The sequence below is a fragment of the Gymnogyps californianus genome, chromosome 1, assembly GCF_018139145.2.
Source record: "Gymnogyps californianus isolate 813 chromosome 1, ASM1813914v2, whole genome shotgun sequence".
NCBI lineage: Eukaryota > Metazoa > Chordata > Aves > Accipitriformes > Cathartidae > Gymnogyps > Gymnogyps californianus.
In genome coordinates this window covers 215,357,178-215,380,826 of record NC_059471.1, presented here as the reverse complement: position 1 = coordinate 215,380,826, position 23,649 = coordinate 215,357,178, and the positions used below count along the sequence as shown (strand labels likewise).

At 52.3% G+C, this 23,649-nt stretch overlaps 1 protein-coding gene across 4 annotated transcripts; it reads left to right on the top strand.

Moving 5' to 3' along the window:
• The first annotated feature begins 7,432 nt into the window (after nucleotides 1-7,432).
• PODXL (podocalyxin like) lies at nucleotides 7,433-21,913 on the top strand. 4 transcript variants are annotated; one of them, XM_050915015.1, is made up of 8 exons: nucleotides 7,433-8,296; nucleotides 10,618-10,772; nucleotides 11,664-11,729; nucleotides 17,278-17,434; nucleotides 18,333-18,391; nucleotides 18,495-18,662; nucleotides 20,373-20,429; nucleotides 21,698-21,913. In XM_050915015.1, exons 1-8 carry the CDS (start codon nucleotides 7,495-7,497, stop codon nucleotides 21,887-21,889), a joined length of 1,656 nt encoding a protein of 551 aa, XP_050770972.1. In that variant the 5' UTR covers nucleotides 7,433-7,494; the 3' UTR covers nucleotides 21,890-21,913. The 4 variants fall into 4 exon arrangements, with proteins under 4 accessions (XP_050770972.1, XP_050770971.1, XP_050770974.1 ...); XM_050915014.1 differs by having other exon boundaries at nucleotides 21,695-21,913; XM_050915017.1 differs by lacking the exon at nucleotides 20,373-20,429.
• The last annotated feature ends 1,736 nt before the right edge of the window (nucleotides 21,914-23,649 follow it).

The following is a 23,649-nucleotide window of genomic DNA, read 5'->3' as shown; positions in this document are numbered from 1 at the left end:
CACTTGTCAGTATTATTGCCTTGATTTCGCTGTCACTTACATGCAAGATCTAAACAGCACCGATCTGATGGGTCTTTTCAATAGAGGCTTTTCACAGCAGGGTAAAGGAGGTTCCCTGCTAAAAACAAGCCCAGGGGCTTTAAATCAGAGTCCAGACATATTCGTTTCCTTCCCAAGTGATACTGTAGCACTAATTAGATCCAGCCAGTAGGTCTCATCTTTAATATTTTGCAGTGCAATTCTATCAATACTGTTCTGCAGCAGTTTTTATTCTGGCTTTTGTCCAGAATAATTGGACTGATGGATTAGAGTCTGAAAATGCTCTGGCAGCGGCTGTTGGACCTTTCCCCATCTTCTTACCCAGGAAGCCAAGTTGGTCTTTGGCCTGGGTGAAACCATTTCATAATGTTGCTGGTGAGACTGGCAGCAAAGGGGTTGAGTGATGCCAGTTTGGAAGTGTATCTTCTGAGGTGGAGAGTGCCTCTTTGCAAGGGCAAAGGGTGGCGTGTGCGCTAACAGCATCCTTGTACCACATCCCTCACCGAAATCTCGGCAGGTAGCTAGGGAGGATGGTGCTGTTTGGATCCCATCTTTCCCTAAGCAGATGGACAGGGGAGAGCCTCTGCACAGGCAAAATCTAAAAACCCTGTGAGGTAACCATTTGCTCTGGTGGCCCAGCTTAATTCCCGGATAAATAATGCCGTTCTGTGATACTCTGCCAATTTGATCGCTCTCACAGTTTTAAAAGGAGGTGACAAATTTCCTGTCCTCTGCAGCGACTAGTCTCTGCTCCAGCTCAGACACGGCTGCATTGCAGCGGGTGGATAAAACCCTCCTTTTCTCCAGGAGCCTCTTGCGATGCAAAGAAAAGACCAGGAGCCTCCTCACTCACTTTGGCACACACTTTCCCCTAGCAAAGACCACCCCTGGAGCCTCAGCCCCCACTTTCCCTTTGACAAACTCAACCCGTTGCCCCTATTTAATCAGGAAAGGCTGCAAAAAAGGGGAGGAAAATAGGAACTTCCTCAGGCCTGGGTCACATCCCTTCCCCTTCCCTGGGTTGCTCGGGCTCCTTAGCTTTCTCATCCCGCCTTGGGAGGAGCAGGAGCCGGCTGGTGTAATGCTCAGAGCTGGGCTCAGCCTGCCAGCATGGGGTGTGTCACCCACCATTTCCTAAGTTATTCTTTTGGGTTTCCTTTTCTCACTATTAATAGATTTTCGGCCAATATCTGAGCTGTTTCAACAAGGTGGATGGGGAGGGGAGGTGTTACCAAAATAGGAAGCGGGAAGCTGTTGGACAGGGAATTAATCAGAGGAGCTGCGTGGAGAGGTGGTGGCTTCTGGTGGGCTGATGGGAGGAGGGACAGGACATGTCCTTTCGCTTTGCGTTTTGCACCGGTTTGCTTCTCTTTTTGTGCTCCAAGCCATGACCTTTCCAAACCAGCTGCTCCCCCCCAAGCATCTTCCCCAGCCTGCAAAATACCACACATCTACTGCAACGAGGTTACAACCACTTCATGGCCTGGTTAGTGGTGGTGCACAGCAGCTGAAAATTGTGGCCCTCAACTGATATTGCAAGGAGCTGCATTGGCATAAACCAACATGCTCTTCCTTTTACATTTCGGGTGGCTTTTCGCATCCCAGCAGCTCCTGACCAGAGCACTCCTACACCAGCCCTGTCCAGGAGCACCCACAGCAGTGGGGACCGACAGTGGCACTTCCAGCGTCCCAAATATTGCTCCCTGGGGGCTGAACAAGCCCATCTTGATAGCTAGCAATAAGGGAAAGTTCTCTCCCCTCCGGGGTTGTCCCCATCACGGGGACACTGTATCACAGGCACGGTCATGGGATACACATATCTGGAAATGAAATCATGTTTTTGCAGCAGACTCATTTCCTCCGGGCTGTTTGGCCACCGTGCACATGGATGCGTGCGTGGAGGGCTTGCATTCTCCTCCTGCGGGTCTACCCCGCACCCAGCACAGAAGTGCAAGGGTTTGGGGTTTTCTGAGTGATAGGTGCGAGAGGAAAGGTGCAGACCAAAGCATTAGACTCACTGCAACCAGTGCTGCCAGAATACACCAGTAGCTGCTATATTACTTTTATTTTCCTTAAAATGAGGAATTTATGACGGTCCAAAAAGTGAAATCAAATAAGTGGCCTTGCCCTGCCAAAATGCAGCCAGGAAGGTGAGGGGCAGGTAGTTTTTTCTGCCTTCTGGAAAATAGGGTGAGGGACTCCGGCTGAAATTCAAGTGAACTTTCTTTTGGAAAGGATCTCTTCCTGGTAAGGGGAGTGATAGCTTAGAAGACCTCTCCTCCATCCTCCTCCTCTCTCATAGCATGCATTAAATCCTTTTATCTCCGGGGCTCACGGCGTGAAAGGGTCATTTGTTTCCTGCAAAAAGATGTACTGTATCTTTTGTGAGTAATTTTCATGCTAAAGGGGCACCGAACGTAATCCTGTCCTGTCCGGGTGTTATTATCGCCAGTCTGTGGTTGCAGGGGTTTTCTCCTCCTTCAACCAGATCCTTTTCGTTTCTTCTGTTGAGGACAGTCATCAGGCAATATTGGCTACCAGCCCAGGCAAACAGGGGCTCCTTACCAGTTATTACCCCCGGGTCCGCTGCAGAGATTTGGCACGGGTGGCCAGGCAGGGAGGAAGAGATAAAAAATAGTTCTCCGGCGGTTGAAAGAGATATAGCACGTGTGGAAGGAAAATGGTGACTCCTGGGGTTGCGGTGCTCTCGCTTCTTGTTCTGTATTTGCTTCTGCTTTGGAATTAAGTATTTGCTAGGCTGCTGAAAATGAGAGCAATGAGTTTGCATAAGCCAGGCCTTCTGCGGGTGGTGAAGCTCCAAGACACCAAAAATGAAGTTTGTTTTTCCCCAGTCTGAATAAAATACATTTTTTCCCAATGCTGCAGTGAGACAGTCCCTGGACAAACAACTAATATTAAGCCCAGAGCAATAAAACTGCAGAAAGGTGTGCGGCCCCACGACTGCAGCAGCATCTGGCTACTCGTGCAACAGCGGTGAGAAAACAGTTTAATTTAATGCAACTGGAGAGAGAAGGTAAATTTCGCTGACAGATGGGTGCCCAAAAATCTGTGGGACAGGTGTGGGGATGGATAAGGGCGCTGATCCTCTGTGGAAGGAGGATCTCACCCAGCCGTAGCCGCGGCTGCTCTCCTCTGGCATGTTGTGGGTCTGGCCCACAGTGGTGCACGTTGCCTTGAAGAGTGTCAGGTTTGCAGCCTGCCTGGATTTCCTCTTCTCACGGCCATGTCTGTGGCTGCTGTTCACCACAGCCATTGCATTTCAGCCAGCAACAATAATTCTTCAAAATATTCTGCTTTGAGACAAGCCGGCCGCAGAAAAAGAAAGGGGGAAAGCAAAAATTTCACAGCAGCCCAGCTGAGCTGGGGTGGAGGTTAGTAAAGAAACGTCACCTTCAGATCAAGTTTGGGATGGGAGATCTTTCGCAAAGGGCTTCCCAGTGGTCCCATCCAGCCTGATACAGCAGGAGTGGGTTTGTAGGGAGGGAAGGGTGTGGTGAAGTGTTTTCTGGCTCATATATCATTTGTGTTGCCACTTGCCAAAGGGATGCAGGTCATTACCCACCAAAGGAGAGTGATTTCTATCTCTGTGGCACTTAGCATTGCCTGACCTCAGCCAGGCCCATGTAGTAGGATGGATAGCGTCCTACCTGTCCACGTAGTCAGCACCCGTTGAATGCATGCATGCATGCATCCATCCATCCACCTGTCCGTCCACGTGCATGGTGGCTCACCACTTCCAAGTAGGAGTGTGCTGCCTCCTCAAGTTGCTTTGAGCCCACTTGAATCACTGGGCCTGGCTTAACAATGAAGAATAAATTGATCTTTTAACACCTCTTGACCTTAGCAGGAGAGGAGCACTAGGAGTGGATGCGGAGATATGGAAAGATAAAATGCTAGTAAGCTTTGTGGGCATCAATTTGAGTCTTGGTTCTTCTCCCAGTTGTTTTTTTGAGTTGTGCCATCCTGTGTCTCTTGAAAGACGCCCTACTACCACCCCAGCCAGGGCAAGTCTGGAGGATCACACCAGCTTTCTCCATCAGCAGAGTAATGCCTTGCTTTGTGCTTTTTCCCCCAATTTTTGCTGAAAGTGGTAAAAATGTATCTGCAGCTCCCCACGGTGGGACGGGGAAGCACTGGGGCTGGGACACCGGTTTCCTGGCTTTAGGGTCCTACCTGGCCACCGAGGCTGGCCCAGAGCCAAAGCACGGACCTGCCGCTTTCTCTTTTGGATCAAGTTGAATTGAATTGTCTTTTCTACCTCTCCTTTGGTGCCTGTTTGCTTCCTGCCTCTCTGGGATGGAGCCGGGGCATGAAAAGGAAGTGAGAGCAGTGGGGGATTTCCTTCACCTTCCTTCCGACTCTTTCTTTATTTACATCTCTTTTGTATTGTTTCTAGCTTTAGAGGATTTTTTTTTTTTTTTTTTTTACCTCCCTTGTTGTCGAAACCCCTGTCAAACTTTTACAGCCCTATTTATGGGATAGACCCATTTTGTGGCTAACTGGATGCCTGGTCTCTCGCTTGGTGCAACCATCACTGAGGATTCAAGCCAGGCAAGTTGGTAACACAGCTAAGGAGGTGGCTAGATGAAAACTCCCTCCTATCTTTTGCAGCTGAGTTTCATTTGCTAGGTCCCGTGCCTGCGTTTTGCTTTCTTACCTCCTCTTCTCCTGCAGACAGTGGTCGGTCTATAGGAAATATCACTTACGTCCACAAAAGCTCTTTTCCTGCAGATGCAGTGGAGATGTTTTCTCGCAAGCCCTAAAATAATTCATGCTGCTGGTTTCAGTTAAACTCACATCTTCCTGGTGTTTTCAGAAATGGCTGCTCCCGGCAGCTGGTGAGGAAACAGGAATAGGAACCATGTTTCAGGAGGGGGTCTGCACTTCTTTTCTCCTGGCTCTGCATTTCCCCTGAAGTGGTCAGGCAGTTGGACTAGGTGATCGTTGTAGGTCCCTTCCGACTGAAAACTATTTTATTCTTCTTCTATTCTATTCTATTCCATTCCATTCTATTCCATTCCATTCCATTCCATTCCATTCCATTCCATTCCCTGTTTGGATGCCTATGCAGAGCCCAGCCATAGCCCCTCTGCCTCCTCGAAACTCACCCTGTCCCCAGGCAGCTCCCGTGGGACCCCAAACCTGTTGCAGCCTCCTCATCCCAAATCCCGCTCCCCAGGTCCTGTCTCAAACATATCTCCACCATGCCAGGTCCTGACGTGGTGCGGTTAGAATTCCCCAGCAGTATAAATCTCAGAAACTCGAGCTTTCTTCAGATCCTTGAAGCACAACCAGTGCTGATAAACAGGCTCTGTAAGAGAAAATACTTTGCCGGTATGCCAGCACTGAGGAACGAAGCCGATCTCTGGAGAGTAGCATTAGGATATGGCTAAAATCAAACCTTGGAAGTGTGACTCCTGTTTTGGAAGGTTGTAAATAATATACAAGTGCTTCATGGGGCAAAAAAATAGCCCTCTTCTGCACAGTCATCAAATGGAAGAACTCCCCCCCCCCCCAAGATCAGGTTGTTGTCTTGACTCCAGACAGATCCATGGATGAAGCGGCTCAGTGCAGCCCACGGTTCCTGAAAGGTGAAAAATTGGTCAAACCTTTCCTGGGACGAATTTGAGCAAGAGCCCAGAGCTGGTGGTTACCATGTGCAATGGGGGGAAATTATCTCCGTGGCAACTGATGGAGCTCCTGCAGTGATTACAAACAGAAAAATGGACCCAAGTTTTTATACCAGTCTAGTAGTGAATATACCACGTTTTAGCATTGCGGGATGTTGCAGAGCTCTCTGCTGTCGGAGAGCTCTCTTTTGTCAGGCAAGCTGTCCTTCAGCTGCATCCCTCACTGAGAAACAGCTTCATAACTTGAAAATTTAAAGTATTCTTCAGAAACCAGCTGCAGATCTCCTGATGTGTGATAATGTGAGATAACTGAGCAATGGACAACCCTCTTTGCTTTGAGACCGGGCTTTTTTCCCACTTAGGTAATGTCAGCTCTCACTGAAATCCTTCATGGATTTCCTCAAAAACAAATAAGCCATGATAAAAGCAGCATTTCTAGGTGATGTACAAATGCAGGGTAAAGACCACGGAAAAACACATGGGAATTTCATGGTTCGGGTGGTGGCGTTAGGGATTTGCATGGTACGTGTAGATGGAGCTCTTCGTTTTCCTGACTTGCTTCTTTTCCTAAATGCATCCTTTGATTTTTTTTTTAAGATTTTCTTTTGAAAGTGAACAGTGACTTTAAACTTTTTTATGTGACTTTCTCAGGCTTTTCAGAATAGTAAAATAATCAGCTAAACAAGTATGTGATTGTAGATTGGTGATAATGTTTGCAATGGGCAGCTGAACTGAACATCCTTAAAATTAAAATAATGCAGCTCTAAGTAAATGCTTTTGGTATTTACTTGCAATCTCTGTCCAGCGTTGACCTATTCTTTCAGAGCAAGTAGAATAAATATTGTTTCCACAGTTCACCCAAGTGGGAATTTCAGTGTGTACAAATTTTCATAGAATCATAGAATGAGAGAATGGTTTGGGTTGGAAGGGACCTTTGAAGATCATCTAGTTCAACCCCCCTGCCATGGGGAGGAACATCTTTCACTAGACCAGGCTGCTCAAAGCCCCAGTGCTTCCAATGATGGGGCATCCACAACTTCTCTGGGCAACCTGCTCCAGTGTCTCACCACCCTCAATGGTTTGACTCTGTGGATTCAAGTGCAAATGCCTATTTTATGATGTTTTTGTAGTAATTATCTGAGTTTGGGAGGGAAAAAAAAACCTAAGTTGAAATGTGAGCACTCACAGAAACAAAGCTTGAGCTTGCAAAAAGAATATAACTTTCAGAATGGTCAAAAGTGTCACCTTATTTATCTGAGGCTCCTCACCACTTCAGGGATGTGAGAGACCCTCATAACGGGGTTGGACAAACAGCACTTGGCACATCCCTTGGCTGCTCCCTTACAAGGGCTGGACGTACTTTATTTTGGGAATGACTTGCAGCATTCTGCACGGGAGCTGGTGCACCTCCCGTCCGAGGGAGACATGCCTTCTGGGAACCAGCAGGTCTTGCCCTCCTGCTCACCCTCCAACCCCTTTGAAGTCCTGTCAGTTTGACTTCTCCTCCTCTCCTCCTCCTCCTCTGCTCTGCTTTCTGCTTGACACAGTGATACCAGAACACGGCATTTGGTATGAGTTTAGAGAGCATGAGACAAGCCCTGAGTGAATGACTCATGGCTTCTGGTCAGCATTTATTTCTACAAATACCTGTTCTGGGTGGAAACCAAGGGTAGTTTCCTTAGTTCAAAGTTTATCTTGGCTTTTTTACTTTTCCCTAGGTGTCAGCTCTCAGAATGTTACAAAGACATCTCCTGCAAGCCCAGGAAAAAATGGGCAGAACATCACGACTACAGGCACTAGCAAGATGCAAGGGATCACCCATACAAGCAATCCAGGAAACCCATCATCCACCTCTGCGATGTCACCTGCCACAGTTCAAGAGACCACCCCCACAAACAACCCGGCAAGCCCACCGTCCACCCCTGTGATATCACCCACCACTGTTCAAGGGACCACCCGTACAAGTAACCCAGGAAACCCACAATCCACCCCTGCGACGTCACCTGCCACAGTTCAAGGGATCACCCTCACAAACAACCTGGGAAACCCACCACCCGCCCCCACGACATCACCCCACTCGTCTCAGCAGGTCAGCTCTTCAATCAGCTCCGGAACCTCAACAGCCGCCCCTGCTGCAACCTCCAGCGCCGCCCAGCAGACGACTAGCCCTCCAGCCAGCTTGGGAAGCTCAGCAGCCACCACTGCTGCCAATCCCATCCCCACTCATGTGAGCAGCCCTCCAGCCACCCCAGGAGGTTTAGGGACTGCTGTCACGTCCCCTCCCACCGTGGAAGCTCAGAGAAGCCAGCCTTCGCATCAGTTGACCAGCACCGCTGCAAGCACCGGAGTCCCAAGGAGCGATCTTCCCACTGGGCTCAAGGACTATGGTGTCTCTTCTCCCACATCTGTCACCAAGCAGCCTCACTCTTCTTCCAGTTCTCCAGTCCAGGGATTGGCCTCTTCCACCAGACCTGGAAGCATCGACACTTCTGTTACCTCTGTTAATGGATCCGTGTCCCCCACCACTAGTAAAGCGTCTCTGTCTTTACCACCCGGCAGCATCGACAAGGTCTCAGAGGCAGCCACCACGACGACTCCTGGAGCAGGTACCAGAAGATGACAACCTTGATTTCTCATGCTGGGAGGCCCTTTTGTGGTCTTTTCCTTTGGCTACCCTAAACACCTCCTGTCATTATGGGGTGTCATCACCTTGTCTCATTTTAGGACTTTCCAGCACAGTTGTCTCCATGACAACTGGGCGTTTAGGTCCCTGTTGTCATCAGTGGAGATCGAGTCAATGCAGTTAGTGAAATTCAAGGCACGAATCAACTGGCAAAGCGTAGACTTTGGCTTTTGGATGGACCAAACTGTGCTCGAAGCACCATCGACTGCAATGACTCAGTCTTCAGTGACTGCAAAAGGGAGCCAGCAGTGATGAGTTCGGAGGTGGAGACTGACATTGTAGAGCTGGTGAAACAGATTGACAGCACCCCGAATGCTGGCTGTAGAAGATCCCTAGTATGGCTGACAGCTTAGTGAAGGCTGTCTGGGCATGCACAGAAAATAAGCTTTAGATGACTAAGGAGATTTTGTGGCTAAACGCTGAGTCTACAACCTCTAAAGAGTCTAAGCAGTTAGGTAGGATATTCATCCTTGCTGCAGGGGTTTGGCTGCTGACTTCTGTCCAAGCAGCATTATAAGTGTCCACATGGTGTTTAGGATCTTGCTGAACACCATTAATATGTTTTCTCTAGACCTCTGGAGCTTTACGGAGTCATGTTAGTTCTTAAGTGTCCTGGTGAGGCACAGTTTAGGCTCCCCGTTGGCATTTTGTCTGGTAGCGTTTACGGGGAAGTAATCACACTGTGGGACTGTGAGGGCTCCATGGAGCCGTCCAGACTTGGGTGGGATTGTGGGTTCAGCTCACATCTGACCTTGCTCCCTGCTCTTCATGACTAGTTTATTGATTCCACTGAATAAAGTGGAATATTGATTCCACTGAATAAAAATCCACTGATTCCAATCTGAATAAAAGCTGTGATGACACTGAAGCCCTTCATTATCTTCCTCTGGAGAATGTTGTTCTCGATCCAATTTCCAGTTACCTGCAATACAGAAGCCACTCAAAGAAACATCTCCATCCCCCTCAGCCTTCCAGCTGTCAGCATCACTAAATGGGCCAAGGTCTCAATGCAAGACCGTCTTTGCTGGCTTCACCCAAGTCATGTTTTGAGCGTGTTAGCATGCATGAGGAGGTGAAATGGGTATCTTCATGTACGATTTTTCTTTCCCTTCCTGCTCCACAGGACTGTTCTCCATTAAAGGATGATATATGAAATTATGTTAATTCAAATTGGACCTCAAGCACTGAGCATGAAGAGGTCTAAAAAACCTTTACATTTAATAAATAGGTGAGAGAATGCAAGAGAAACAGATGGCTTTGAAATTAATGCTCTCCTGGAGCCTTCAGAATGTGTCTGGGAGAGAAACATCCCTCATCTTTTCTGTGGAAGAGGCAGGAGTCCCAAAAGCAAACAGGCTGTGAACAGGATGTGGCGTTTTAATTCCCTTTGTCACCATTTAAGGATCAGTTAGGAACCCAGGGATGGAGATCCATTTCTTCAAAAGGATTGGGGGAGGCAGGAAGCTGCTATGCTCCTTGCACTACTCCCATTGCACAAGAAACTGTAAGATGCTACAGACCCTAACAAAGGCATCTGAGATGATCTCAGGTATATCTGAGACACCTGCATGGGGCTGGTAGACATGGGGCATATGCCTTTCTGGAGTAGCAGGCAGGCAGGACACCCCAGGCTGCCTCCCATAGTACCAAGCACTACTTCTAAGCATGTCTTCTTAGGACATGTCTCCCTGGACTTCTTCCATAGCTGATGGAGACGCAGTCAACAGAGGTTATGGCATTTCATCCCCTCCTAACGGAGGCGGCTGCAGTTGTCAGCGGGATTGCACGATGACCTCCATTCACTGGGAGATCCTAGGTAGCCAGCTCAGATAGTCTACCTCTGTTGTAGAAACCTCCATGGAAGGCACCCCAGATAAAGTGAAATGAGGGCCATCCCATTTGCCCAGCAATACTCCTTTTTTAAGTGATTACCCAGCTACCAACGCACAGCCATCATAGCTTTTGGGTTCATCTCTCCAGAACAGTCTGATGCGTTTCGGCAGCAGAAAATAAAATCAGCAATAATATTTTTTCCGTATCAAAGTTAATTTAAAAAAAAAGAAAAAAATAAAAAAGGGGAAGCAAAAAAAGAAGCCTCTCGAAGATATGACACAGTGAGCTTCAAGGCAGGGCTAGAGCTGAAAACTTATTTTCAGCCGCTCACAAACGGAGCGGTGTCAGCTGTATCCTCTGTACTGTATCAGTGTCTGTCTGCTTGTTTTTTGGTGTATATTGGGGACCCAGACCAGAGCAGCCATGACGCCAGATCTGTGTCAACCAAACCTGCAAGTGCTGACCAGAGCCCTGCCAGTGCCCAGCCATCGGCCCCAGCCCCGGGGGACCAGACGGCGAGCAGCAGTCCTGGCCACCAGCACCCTAACGCTTCTTTCCAAAATGAGGTAATGATGCCTACGGGAAGGTGGGCACTTCGTAGTGGTGTCTATTAATATTTAGCTGGCATCCCGTGTACATGTAAATTCTGCAGCCCTTCTCGCCGGGCACGTTTGTGTCAGAGAGATCTGCCTTAGGAAAACACAAGGCAGCAAAATAATTCTAGATCAGAGAATCATAGAATCATAGAATCATAGAATCACAGAATCACAGAATCATAGAATCAGAATGGTTTGGGTTGGAAGGGACCTTTAAATGTCATCTAGTCGAACCCCTTTCTCCTGTAGCTTTCCAGTGAAGAGACACAGAGGATGCAGGTGAAGGAGATTATGGTCTGGGTGCTGAACACAGAAGAACTGAAGTTTGGGAAGAGGGAGGGAAGCATTATGGAGAGCAGAAGCTGCCTTGGGGTGGACTTGGACTTGATGAGAGGGCAAAGACACAATTCAGCGTAAAACATGCATGGATGATATTAGCAGAAAATGGTTTGGGAGCGTAGGGGGTCTCAAAACACAAGCCATGATAACTAAAGATCCCAGTGCTAGGAAGGAGGGCAGGGGATTCGTTTCTAGATGCTCGTCGTTTGTAGAGCAGGACTGCATCGTGGCCCACTGGCATGGACCTGCCTACTGCCCGAGCCAATTCCTGCTTTACCCCGTACGGCAAATCCTAAGCCTGGTTTGGGAAGTGCATTGGCAACCATGTCAGTTATCTATGAAAACCCTGTCCACACATAAAGGGTTGAGTGAAGGGCTCCCAGGCCTGTCTCATTTCCCTAAAATGGATCAGAGTTATGGTTGGGATGTCTCCTGGTTTGGGGCAGTTTGTTGTATCGGTGACTAACTGTCCTTCCAACCTATATCACCGACTTGAGAGTTGCTTTTCTTCTGTCTTTCCAGGTCATCTGTAAAGACCAGGTGCAAAATGATTGGCCCATCATGTATCTGAAAGAAGCTAAAACCTGTGTAAGTACCACCCTTGTGGACTTCTACGTAGGATTAGCTGTTGGAGGTTAGCGTTGCTGTTGGAGATCGGCTTTTAACCTGTCGTACTCTGAGCCTGGGAGCCTACAGAGATGAGAGTAATTTCATCAAAATAAGATGCAACCACTTTTGGGGTGTACAATGGTAAATGCAAACTCACATTCAGCAGTATCATCCGGTGGGGATACGGCAGGAGGAGAAGAGGCCCGTGTGGTCTTCTTCAAGTAGAAGGACCAGCTGAGCCTGCCCAGGTCTCAGAAAAAGAGCAATGGGAAATTTTAGAGGGTGAAATTTTCCCTCTGCAAAGGCTAACAGGAAAGCTTTTTGCCTTTGCAGAGGGGCCAGAAGTTCATCCCAAAACCCAAGGAAAAATGTGGAGTTCCTCCACAGTTGTTGCGTACTTGGTGAGATCTTGCAGCCTCACCGCTGGGGTAGGGTGGCATGTGACTGCAGAGCAACTGGGAAGCACAGCAGCCTGGAGTTTGGGACTCACTATGCTCCTCGATGCTATATCAGCTCTCATAGAACCCTAAAGTGAGAGCAAAAAACTCCATTTCATTTGTTTCACACCCTCTACAAGACCAGGGAGTAGTAAAATGTAGTGCCAAGGTTGGCGAAAGGCAAGCCCAGCCCAAGAATATACACCAAGACCCTTTCTTCTGGTGGGTGGGTACTGTCTGCTGGCTTTTCTGAGGGATACCCACCTTCAAAATGATTCTTGTGGAAACTATGAGTTTCCTGTCATAGGGAAGATGCAATATATTGATAACTTTTAAATAGACTGAAGTTTTAAGTTTATGACAAAGAGGAAGAGACAACACCACATGGCTGGTGAGATCTTGAGAGAGCAATTGTATCTATCTGAGCTGTGGGTAGGGCTCAGGGGTGGTTTTTGCCATCACAATGCTCCGGTTTCTGGATCTCAGCACTGCCAAGGCAGCGCAAGCATTGGGAAATTGGCACTTCGGGGACCTTTCACAGCTTATGCTGCACAGCATCAGGAATAGCTGCGCAGGTTTGTGAACCTCTGCTGTCCCGTTTGTAAAACAGGCTGACTCTTGACTTCACTGTACGGTGGTGAGACGCAAAATGAAGCCATGCTGTGTTCATAAAACCCCTTGAGATACATGCTGAGATGAGCACGATCATTCCTACTGACCACAGCGGCTCTTGAAATTCCCTGTGGCTTGGTGGTGGCCCTGCCTGGCAGCCCTGGAGAGGGCTTGGACCTCCCGATAGCACTCACCGTGCTCCTGGAGGAGGGGAAGCGCCTATCTGCTGCCATCTCATGGTCATCACCTTCCTACTTTGGCTGCTGCTGGGTGTAAATGCTCCTTGCCTGCACACCTGCAGAAATGCTGATGTTCTTAGCCGTGCTGCCCTTAACGCTGAGGAGGACTCCAAGGAGGGACTTTATTACCATGATGCCAGTGGCCCAGACGCCGCAGCAGGACGGCCTCTCCCGAGAGCATCCCCTGCTTTGTGCAATGTCTGAACCTGCAGCCGTGTCCACGCTGGGAAAGCTTCTCATCAAATTTTATACTGAATATATAAAAATATTTCATCAGATTGACAAAATCTAATTTTGGAGCCTAAGTGCCCGGGCGACTTCTGACTGTGCTGGTGTTTAATGCTTCCCTCCTCCTTCTGGGTGCAGTCATGCTCTGCACGGAGCCGCTGTCCTCCCCGTGGCTTCGCTGGAGCTGTGCCGGGAGGCTTTTTGGAAACGGGGATGGTAAGGCTGGGAATGCCGGTGCGCAGTGATGTGCCGGCGAGCTAAGGGGTGGGCGGACATCATGGCTCGGCATCATCCACCGCTCCTCTCTGCCCACTCCGCTGGGAGATGGCGCACTGGAGCTGGTGAGCCAGCGAGTCTGCCGCCCTATTTCCCTTAGATTCCTCTGGGCATAATAACGAGGCGAAGCATTGTTAGTACAAAATGCCAATTACGCTTCAAAACAGCTGCAGAAAGACTGCAAGGGTGCATCCTCCCATAGCATCGCTCTCCTTGGCTGCCAAAACACCTCCCACCCGCTTGCTCGTTAACTTTCCACTCGGCATATTCCTGAAAATTGCGACAAATATTATGCCTCCCAAGCCGAGCAGATAACAGAGAAATGGCACTATCTGGTTTCCCTGCTTTGTAGGCCCGGTAAACAAGTCTCTAGCCAAATCTTGACAGCAAAGTGAAAAAATCCTTTGCGTTTCACAACCCGTGGGAAAACAGGAAAGTGCGTGCTATAAGGAGAAGTGTTCCAGAAACGGCTCCAATCCTGGTCCGCAAGAACGAGCCAGAGTCGGGGCAGCATTGAGCTAAAAGCTCAGCTCCAGAAAGAAGCCGGGGAAGCATCGAGGGCAATGCGGGGACCCGGTGGTGGGGGACGTGTCCAGATCAGACATGGCAGGGAGAGGGCAATGCAGACCAGCTCACCCCGTGCATAGCTGGGCTCATGGGGCAGCACTGGCGATGCAGGGACCCCAGCAAAACGGTTGGGAATGAACCCAGGAAATTGCGGGCATTGCACCCTGCTGCACCTCAGTTTCTCCAGCTGCTCAAACTGTAAATCCTAAAAAAAGCCAAATATATGGTCGGTACCACTTTGTGGACCGAAGGTATTTTATGGGCTGGTTGGTTCCCAACATCCTTCCTCTTCAGGTGATTCTTTTAACCAGCGCTGAACAGTTTGGAGCATGTTCCCCTACCCTCCCTTTTGCCCTTTCTCCTTCCTTTGATTACAGCAGGATCTTAATGAGTTTCTTAAGGAGGCTTATTAGCTTGATGCCCTGCGTTCCATAGGATGACTTTCACAAGGTCCGGCTCACAAGTGTATCTTCAGTTGGGTTTTCATTGGCTGCTTGGGGTGCTCCAGCCTTGGGATGGATTGGTGGATGGATGGATGGATGGATGGGTGGGTGGATGGATGGATGGATGGATGGATGGATGGATGGATGGCTGCTGTGTTCCTCATCCCAACCCCAAAATGCGTTAGGCCAAGCGAGAGGTGACACTATCAGAGGTGGCTGGTGTCCCCCGAGCTGCGGTTGAGCCACACAACCCTGTGGCCACCTCCCAGGGGGGCCAGCGTTCCTCCTCCATTGTGTCCCCAGCTGGGACGCAGATGTGCCCAGCGAGCTGAGTCAGAGGACGCTGGGGAGCATCAGAGCCTGCTCCAGCCAGGGGATGCAAGCAAAAGCAACAGTAGGACCACCCAGACCGGCACCCAGGTGCCCGAGGGAATCTGCTGTGTGACACCCACCGGCCTGGGGACAGCAGGACGGTCCCTGGAGCAGGCGGAGGGACCCTGACACCGAGCAGGGTCGTGGTCCCCCTCGCCCCGTCCAGCTGGCGGGGGTGGTTTGTTGACTCAAGTGCTGTTACCTCATTCGAGGATGTTAGTTTTAGGTCCCTGCCAGTGTGGGAACCGGATTCGAGCTGCTCGGCAGCGCCTGTCAACTCCGGCCAAGGAATGCAAGCGGCTCCGGCGGCAGGAGGGGAGAGCTGCCGGGGCCGTGGCACCGCCGCCGGGGCATCCCTGCCGGCTGCAGCGGGCCTTACCGTGCCCCTCTCCAACCCTGGAAAGGGTAGATCCCACCAGTTCAGCCTCTAGAGGGGTTTAGGCACTGCTCACCGTCCAGCAGCAAAGCAGTTCGGTGCCCAGCTGGGTTTTAGCCTCGCAACTGATTTCCCTTCCCACCGAAAAAAAAAGCATTTTAAAGGTCTTTTTTTTTCCCCCCATGGGGTGGTAGGAGGAGAAGTGGGTTATTAAGAGCTGGGGGAAGGCAGAGCTGCGGCGAAACCTGGGGAAGGAGGATGCAGGGAGGCAGCAGAGAGGCTTTTCATGCCTCTGCGGAGCAGAAAATGCTGCACGGGCAGGGATTGATAAACTGCAGGACATTTAAAGCAGAGGAGCACAACCCAGCGTCCAAAGATGATAAAAACACCGCCCCGACCAAGACGTAACCTTCTCCTCCCTGTCCTGCTGGGGATGAGCTTTCTGGGGGATGCTGCCATGCCGAGCTCTCCTCTTGCTGCCGGTGGGTGGGCTGCCCTGGCACAGGGCTGTGGGCAGGTTTCCCATCCAGCTCTTTTCCCAGGGATGCAGCCGGGATGGTGCGGACTCAACAGAGGGGCCTGGGGGAAGTTTCTCCCTGTGCAAAGCGAAAGGACAGGCGAGGGCCAGCGGCGGTTCCCAGGGACGGCCGGGGCCTCATGAAGCTGAGCTAACCCTCACACTGTGCCTGGGACCGGTCTTCCGCCCCGGCAAGTGCATCCTGTCTCCACCGCCGCTTCCCCAAATATTTAGATAAGATGGGGTGAGATTAGGTGCCTTCCTCGGCCGAGCGGCTCCTGCCCTTGCGGTGGAGCAAGCGGGATGCTGCCGGCCATCGGTGCGAGCGGAACCTGGCGCGGATGGTGTTGCAGAGGGAGGGGAAGGTTTGGGGTGTTGGAGCAGGCAGGAGCAGAGCCTTTCCCAGCCAGGGCACGTGCTGCCTGGCTCCTCGTTTCAGCGTGCATGGAGGACTTTTGCACACAGGTCCCGTGCAGGCAAGACCTCGTGCACGTAGCATCTGTGCGCGGAGGACTTGTGCACACAGGGCTTGTGCATGCGTGACCTGTGCGTGCACAACCTGTGCACGTAGGAGCTGTATATACAGCATCTTTGCATATAGGACCTGTGCAGGCAGGACCTGTGCAGGCAGAAGCTGGGCCGGCAAGGTCTGTGCATGCAGGACCTGTGCAGGCAGGACCTGTGCGTGCAGGAGCTGTGCGTGTAGTGCCTGTGCCTGCAGCATCTCTGCATGTAGGACCTGTGCATGCAGGACCTGTGCACGCAGGATCTGTGCACACAGGATCTGTGCATACAGGATCTGTGCATGCAGGAGGGCGATCGTCTCAACCTTAGTGAGCTCCCAGCTGCTACGAAGCATCGAGCAGACGCAAAAAGCCTCAGGAACATCTCAGAGGGGACGTGGGCTCCATCCACCCCTCTGCCATCGCTCTGACGTTGTCCAGGCTAACCCCTCGAGGGATGCTCCAGTTTATCCAAAAGCAAAACACCTTCTCTTGCCTCTGCAGAGCCATGGGGAAGCTCTAGGGAGGACAGGGACTCATGCTGGTGGGGACGGAGGGTAGAAATGCGGGTGGTGGGAGGGCCACAGATGCCTGTGGGGGCACAGGGGGGCTGCACAGCCCTGTCCCACTCCGGTTGCGGCCCCTCGGCCTCCCCCGCCCCCCCCCCCCCCGCTTCCCTCGGGGACCTGCTATTCCTGTAACGTCAAAAGCTGCGGCTCTCAGATAAGGCCTGCACAGGGCCCTGGTGAGGAACGGCAGCCAAAAGCTCAGCTTCTTGTAAAGAAACTACTTTTAAACATTTCCTGTTCCCTGGGAGGGCTGGCGGCGGCCGGGCGGTGCAAAGGGATGGGGGAGGATGGGGATGGAGATGGCCACAGCATCCCTGGCGATGGGGCGGGATGCTCCTCGGAAATCCCCGGGTGGGGGGACAGTGCTGAGCCCTTGCTGTCACTGCAGGCTGAATGGAGGACTGCCAGCGTCAACATCTCCTTCTTCGAGAGCTTCTGCTCGACGGGCCAGCACGCTTTCAACGCCAGCAGGGAAACGTGCACGGTGATGCTGACCTCCAGCGAGCCCCGCTCCCAGCGCTGGGCCGTGCAGGCGGTCGTGCACCGTGAGTACAATCCCACCATCCTGCCCGGAGGGGGACAGGATGGGACCAGCATCGCGGACCCGGCACGGGGAATGCAGCCTGAGGCTTGGCAGAGCCCTCAGGTCTGCTAGAGCTTGGCCGAGGGGCTCCCTTCCTTGGGCTGCCCCATCTCAATGGCTCAGGAGAGGCACAGTGACCCCAGAAATGAGCTTTGCTTCCCAATGAATGCACCAGATCCCTCTCCCATCCATGATGAGTCAAGGCAGGGACCAGTCTCCAGGAGGAAAAATTCCTCCCAAGTGGTTAAAATCCAGTGCCCAGTTCAAATCCTTCCCCAAGGGACCACAGAGGGGAGTTTCTTGCCCACGTCGGAGCCCTTTGGGGAAACCCAGCTCAGCCTGGGGGTGCCCAAATGTTGCTTTAGCACCAGGGTGCTGGGAGGATGGAGACATCATGCTGCCCTAGCACGAGGGGGAGGAAGGACTGAGCTCCCTCCTCCTCCTCATCATCAGGGCAGGGGCTGGGTGAGGGGTCCAGCCTCCAGCACCCGACCATGGGCAGGGCAGCCAGGCCCTGGGGATTAATCCTGCACCGCTCCGGCATGGCCTGGAGCAGCCGGTTACAGCCCCTCACTGGTCTCACTTATAAATCGCCCACTGAAGTGGAGACCTTCACCAGGGCATGCACAGCCCGGGGCTGGGGGACAGTGGGGACTGGGGTCTCTGGGGCTGTCCCCCTTCCAGGAGAAGAGGTCCCGGCTCCTTGTCTGGCTGTGGAGGCACCTGCAAGGGTTGGTTTCATGCCCGCACATCTCCGTCCACCTCCTCCAGAAAGGGGGTCATCCCATTGACGGGGAGGTGGTGACACAACCTGCCCCCTCCACCAGCTTGTGCTCATTGCAACCTCTTTCTTCCCCCAGTCCCTTTGGACCCTGAAAAAGTCCTCCAGGAGCTGAAGGAGAAGGACAAGTTAGAGGAGGTAAGTGGGTCCCCGGTCACAGTGCAGCTTCCCAGCAGATGTCCCCCAAGGTGGGTGGCACAGAAAGCCCTCCTCGGGGCCTGACCCGTCCCTTCTGTGGCAGCTCGGCATCGTGAACATCACCTATGACAAAATGGAGAGGGAGATGATAATCAACGATGAGTTCAGCACGCCCCTGATCATCACCATCGTCACCCTGGCCGGCTCCCTGCTGCTGATCGCGGCCATCTACGGCTGCTGCCACCAGCGCTTCTCCCAAAAGAAGGACCAGGTAAGGCGGGAAGGGGGTGGGACAGGCACCCTGAGACCTTTTTGTCCCAGAGGCATCTTCAGGAGATGAAGATCATCAATGTTGCCACCTCTGCTGCTGGAGACATCCTGGCTTGCCCAGCGGGCACCACCCTTGCGTGTTGCTCAAGGGGTGCCCAAGTGCTGTGGGTGCTCCGGAGGGGCAGGAGCTGCTCTCTGGGAGTGTCGGGGTGGGGGGCAGCCAGGATGAAAACCAGGGAAATGAGGGGCTGGTGGTGGTGGGGTACGGCGACGAGCAGCACCCATCCCCACTGCCACCCAGGGCACAAGGCAGCTGAGCAGCACCCTTGGGTCATAATTTTGACAAGAAAGGCTTTCTCAACCCAAAACCCCCCTCTAAACCCATCTATACCCCCACACCCCCCCAAAAAAAAAATTTCTCAAAATACTTCTATGGGTAGGGGAGCAGGGTTGGGTGCCCAGCATCACCCCGATGCCTTCCCAGGGGTGCCAGGGGCTGCGGGGACACCACGGCTGGCTGCAGGGTGGGAGGACAGCAGGAAGACAGCCGCAGGAGGGCACGGATGCTGTACGCCGCACGGCTCGGCCTTTAGGAGAGCTGGGCCAGGGCCAAATTTCAGAGGAGCAGCAGCAGCAGGATTTAAGGAAGAACGGACATGGAAAAAAAAAAAAAATTAGTGTAATTTTTATCTCAGGAAGCAATTCTGGGTGATTTTAGCGTAGCATCCACCCATCCACTGGCTGTTCGCATGCCCTGCGGCACCGGCACGAAGAGCTCTGCCACGTACCCGAGGTTTGCATTGGCCCCTGCTGCTCTTGCTGAGGATTTAGCTCCAAAGAAGAGACAGCAACAGAAAGGGGAAAAAAAACCCAATGAGGCCAAATGATGCAATTAGGGTAAACCACCCTCCCGATGGAGAAGCAAACCCCTGCATCTTACTTCAAGTCGTTTTCCCCCAAACCAGCTCATCCTTCCCAGGGGGTCCCAACCTCTGCCCTCCGTGCCAGGAGCTGCACGAAGGCGAGGGATAAGGCAGCCTTTGCTTTAAATGCGTGCAGTCTAACGGAGATGAACACAGGAGGCAGGGAAGAGCAAACCAATGCCGGCGTCAGACTTGTTTTTACAAGGCTTGGTATTTCGGGAGGGAATGGGGGAGGATGCAAGACCTGGACAGATATTTGACCTCTGCTGTGGTCCCCTCGGAGCTTACGGGGTTTCGCAGCCAGGCCATCCCTCAGCTGAAATCTCCCTGGTCGAGGTGAAAAACATCCCAGCAGGGACAGGGAGCAGCATAACATTCTTGCCCGTATTGCTCAGAAAACAGGTAGAAATAGGGTATTTTTAGTGATGGGGATGCATGTCCCTCAAGCAATACGGTGCAGAGGAACAGGTACCAGCCCTGGCTGGGTGCTCTGGAGGTAAATACCCACCAGGGTAAGGTAGCGAAAGCAAAGCAAGGGGTGCACAGTTCCTCAGTATGGCTCTTGCTCAGAGCACGGGAAAAGTTCTTTTTCCAAAGAGTTACAATTGGTTTTTAGAAAATCAAACACATTTCTCCTTTCTGGATTTGTTTTTGGGTGGTTTCTTTTGTTCTCCTCCTGCTTCTTTTCCAAAAATGACTTGAAAGTTTTTTTTTTATTTTTATTTTTCTCCAACCCTCCCTCCCCCTCCTTTTAAACCCTGCTGTTGTTTTACGTTGGAAATAACCAGCACATCCACCCTGATCTCCCCGGGTTTGATGATGGACATGTGGCCCTGATCTTTAATGTGAGTTCCAACACAGGGATTGGAGGGGCGGGCACCGCATCCGTAACACCCCCAGCTCTCACCCCCAGTGCTTGGTAGGGTTCGGTAGCTTTTAACAGGACTAAAGCCTACTAAAGCCCAGCTTTAAAGACCCCTTCCCCTTGCTGCACGGCGGGGGGGGTGCCTTGCCATGGCGGGAGAAAGCGTTGCCCAAGCATCCGTCCATCTGGGGGCTGTACTAGCAACCCCACGGGGCGAAACAGCCCCTGCGAGAGCCCAGGTGCCTCCTCTGCTTTCCAGCATCCCGACATCCCTGCCCACATCCCCCCCCCCCGCCACGTGCGACCCAGGGGACCCCCAGCAGCGCCTTCGCAGCCCCCCCTGCTAGCGCCAAGCCCTGCGGTTTTGCTTCTCCATCCCTTTCCTTCTCCACGGATTCCCTCCCACGCCTGTCTCCTGACGTTTATTAGGAGCACTGAAATAGATCGAGCTGTAAATCCAGGCGGATTTAACGGGGGTGCCCACTGAGAGCCCTGCGCTCCCCAAAAAGGGCTGACCAAGGACCGCGGTTCCCCGATGAATCCCTCCGGGACAGGACAGGGACGAAAGAGCCGCCGTGGTAAATGCAAAATTAGGATGGGCTGGGGGTCTGCCAGGGGGTGAAGGACGAGGTCGGGGCCTGGAGCACAGCATACCAAAGGACCAGGGTGATACAGTGCTTGATTCATCTTTCCCTGCCTGGTTTCCACCGAGAGCTCCAGAATGAGGAGGGATGATGCCTATGGAGGGGCAGATAGGCCGGCAGCATCTGCAAGGTGGGAGCTGCCCCCGGGTCGAGGGGGAGAATAATAATAAAGCAGCTAAAAAGGGACAGGGGGGGCAGAAAGGGGAGGGGAAGAACAGGGTTGAGTGAGGGAGGCAGGAGTTGGGATGCAGGGGTGATGAGCGATGCTCAGCCTCGTCCCAAGGTCCCAGGGGGACCAAGCTGTGGCGGGGCTGAAGCTGGCAGCTGCTCCTGGAGGTTTTCCACGCGTCTCCGGCTGCTCTTTCCTCCTTCCCACCATTAGCAGAGTCTCTCTCTTGCCAGCTCCATGCTATCCCCTCGCTGCGCCGGCGCTGACTGCAGCCCCCAGCCTCAACCTCACAGTGAAAGTCTCTATATGTAGTTACATACATCTATACGGGGCAGTGGCCACAGCTGGCTGGGATATGACAGCCCCGAGGTGGCATGCACAGCATGGCCAAGCTGTTTTTCACCAGGGTTTCTGGGTTTTCTTTCTTCACAGCAGCGCCTGACCGAGGAGCTGCAGACGATGGAGAACGGCTACCACGATAACCCCACGCTGGAGGTGATGGAGACCTCCTCCGAAATGCAGGAGAAGAAGGTGAACCTCAACGGCGAGCTGGGGGACAGCTGGATCGTTCCTCTCGACACCCTCATGAAGGAGGACCTGGAGGAAGAGGAAGACACACATTTATAGGATACAGAACTCGATCAAGCAAAAAACGACCACCACCCCTGCAAAAAAAAAAAAACCCATAATCCCTACACACACACACGCACAACTCCAAAACAAGGCAAAATTCCCAACAAACCCCAGAAAATCCCTTAATGAACTAATCGTGGTCCCTCATGCCACCACATGGGGTGCAGGATGGAAGAGGAAGGGACACAAGAAGACACCTCCGGACTGCATCATCAACACAAGCTACCGTGGCGGCCGCATCCGGACAAGCATCCTCCATCACCCGCGGGTGCTCAGCAGGACCCATCACACCAGATTTGTCCAGCCGTGGGCGAACGGGGTGGCTTTGCTCCCAAAGAGCTGCTGGTGTCTCCTCCGAGCGTGTCCCCTCCCGCCCCACGTCTGACCACGCCAACCGCATCCTCCAGCTACCGAGCGAATCAAAAATAAAAAGAAAAAAATGTAAATAGGATGGGAGAGGGAGCACAACTCCCGACAGCAAACCAGCACCTGGCAATTAGAGCTAGAAAAATCCTCTGGCCCACGCAGTTTAGTCATCGCTCTGCCCTCCCTGACGTGAAACGCCCAGGTATCGAGCGGAAAAAAGCTGGAACAGCCTGTTCCTTTTTAATCCAGTTTCCAGCCTCTCCCCATAAACTGCCGGCTAAAACGCACAAGAGCCCCGCGTTGTGCCATAGGCAAACGAACGCATCCAGACCCGGCTGGACGGGAGGGATGCAGCAGTGCCAAGTGATGCTCAGTCCCGCGCCACCGGCAGCTGCACCGCAAAGGGCTGCGGGACTGATCCTGCACCCGGCTGGAGACCAGGAGAGGCGCAGCAGCTTCTTGTATTGATGCAAAGGGGAGAGAGAAGAAAAGGAGTAATTCCTTCCGTTCATTCCTCCTAGGAAGGGTATAATGAGACCAAGAGCGATGCGTGGTCACTAGCCCAGGCACAAAGTTTGGGGGGTTGCGTGGTGCGGGAGCCCAGCTCCAGCACAGACCGGCTCTGCCGCTGCATTTCCCTACGGAAGTGTTGATTGCCTTCCAGTAATTACGCAGCAGCATCTCACAGCCCACATCCATCCTCCCCCGAGACCGTGGGTTACGTGCACCGTGATGGTTTGTGATTTTTGTGGTCGTGTTTTCCTGCGTGAGCAGCAGAAGCGATAAAAGAGCAACAGAAGCATGAGCCAGGTAGCTTGGTGGTATTCAGGGTTTTCCATCGGTACAGCCCTTGGTGTTTCCTCCCCACAAGGTTTATAAGCTCAGTCCACACTCTCAAGCTCTTCTTCAAAAGCCAGTAAAATAACAGAGACCTGCAAAGAAACTTCCAGCTCAGCAGCGAAGCTGGGACTGAGCTTTGTCCTGCAGCCTTTGGCCTCTTGTCCAGGTCTCCCTTTGCCCTAAGTCTTTAGAGGGGAAAATAAAAACACACAGGAGCAGAAAGTGGCTGGACTGAGGCCATTTCTGGTTTTCTACTCCGCATCACAGCTCCTACACGGCTGTAAAAGGATGGGGAGAGTTTCACACCTTTGCTCTGGCTTCGGTGAAGCAGCTCAGCCCCGGCAGAGGCAGGGATCAGAGCGGGGCTCCATCCTCCAGCACATGGGGAGGAGAGGAGAGGACCAGAAGGTCACTTGGGCGAGTGCATCTCCCGACACATGAGGATGGCGGTGGTCCCAAGCCCTCTGCAAGCCAGAGGAGCTGCAGATTAAGAGCAATGCCCAAGCACGGCCCTTCCTCTCCCCTGCTTGCCATAAACCGTGCATTCA

What these genes read in the sequence shown, in the direction of transcription:
- PODXL (XM_050915014.1), top strand. Translation starts at nt 7,495, where the DNA reads ATGCAAGGGATCACCCATACAAGCAATCCAGGAAACCCATCATCCACC. An exon ending in TGAAAGAAGCTAAAACCTGT is followed by an intron (nt 11,730 to 17,277) that starts GTAAGTACCACC and finishes CTGTCACTGCAG; the next exon opens with GCTGAATGGAGGACTGCCAG. An exon ending in CGTGCAGGCGGTCGTGCACC is followed by an intron (nt 17,435 to 18,332) that starts GTGAGTACAATC and finishes TTCTTCCCCCAG; the next exon opens with TCCCTTTGGACCCTGAAAAA.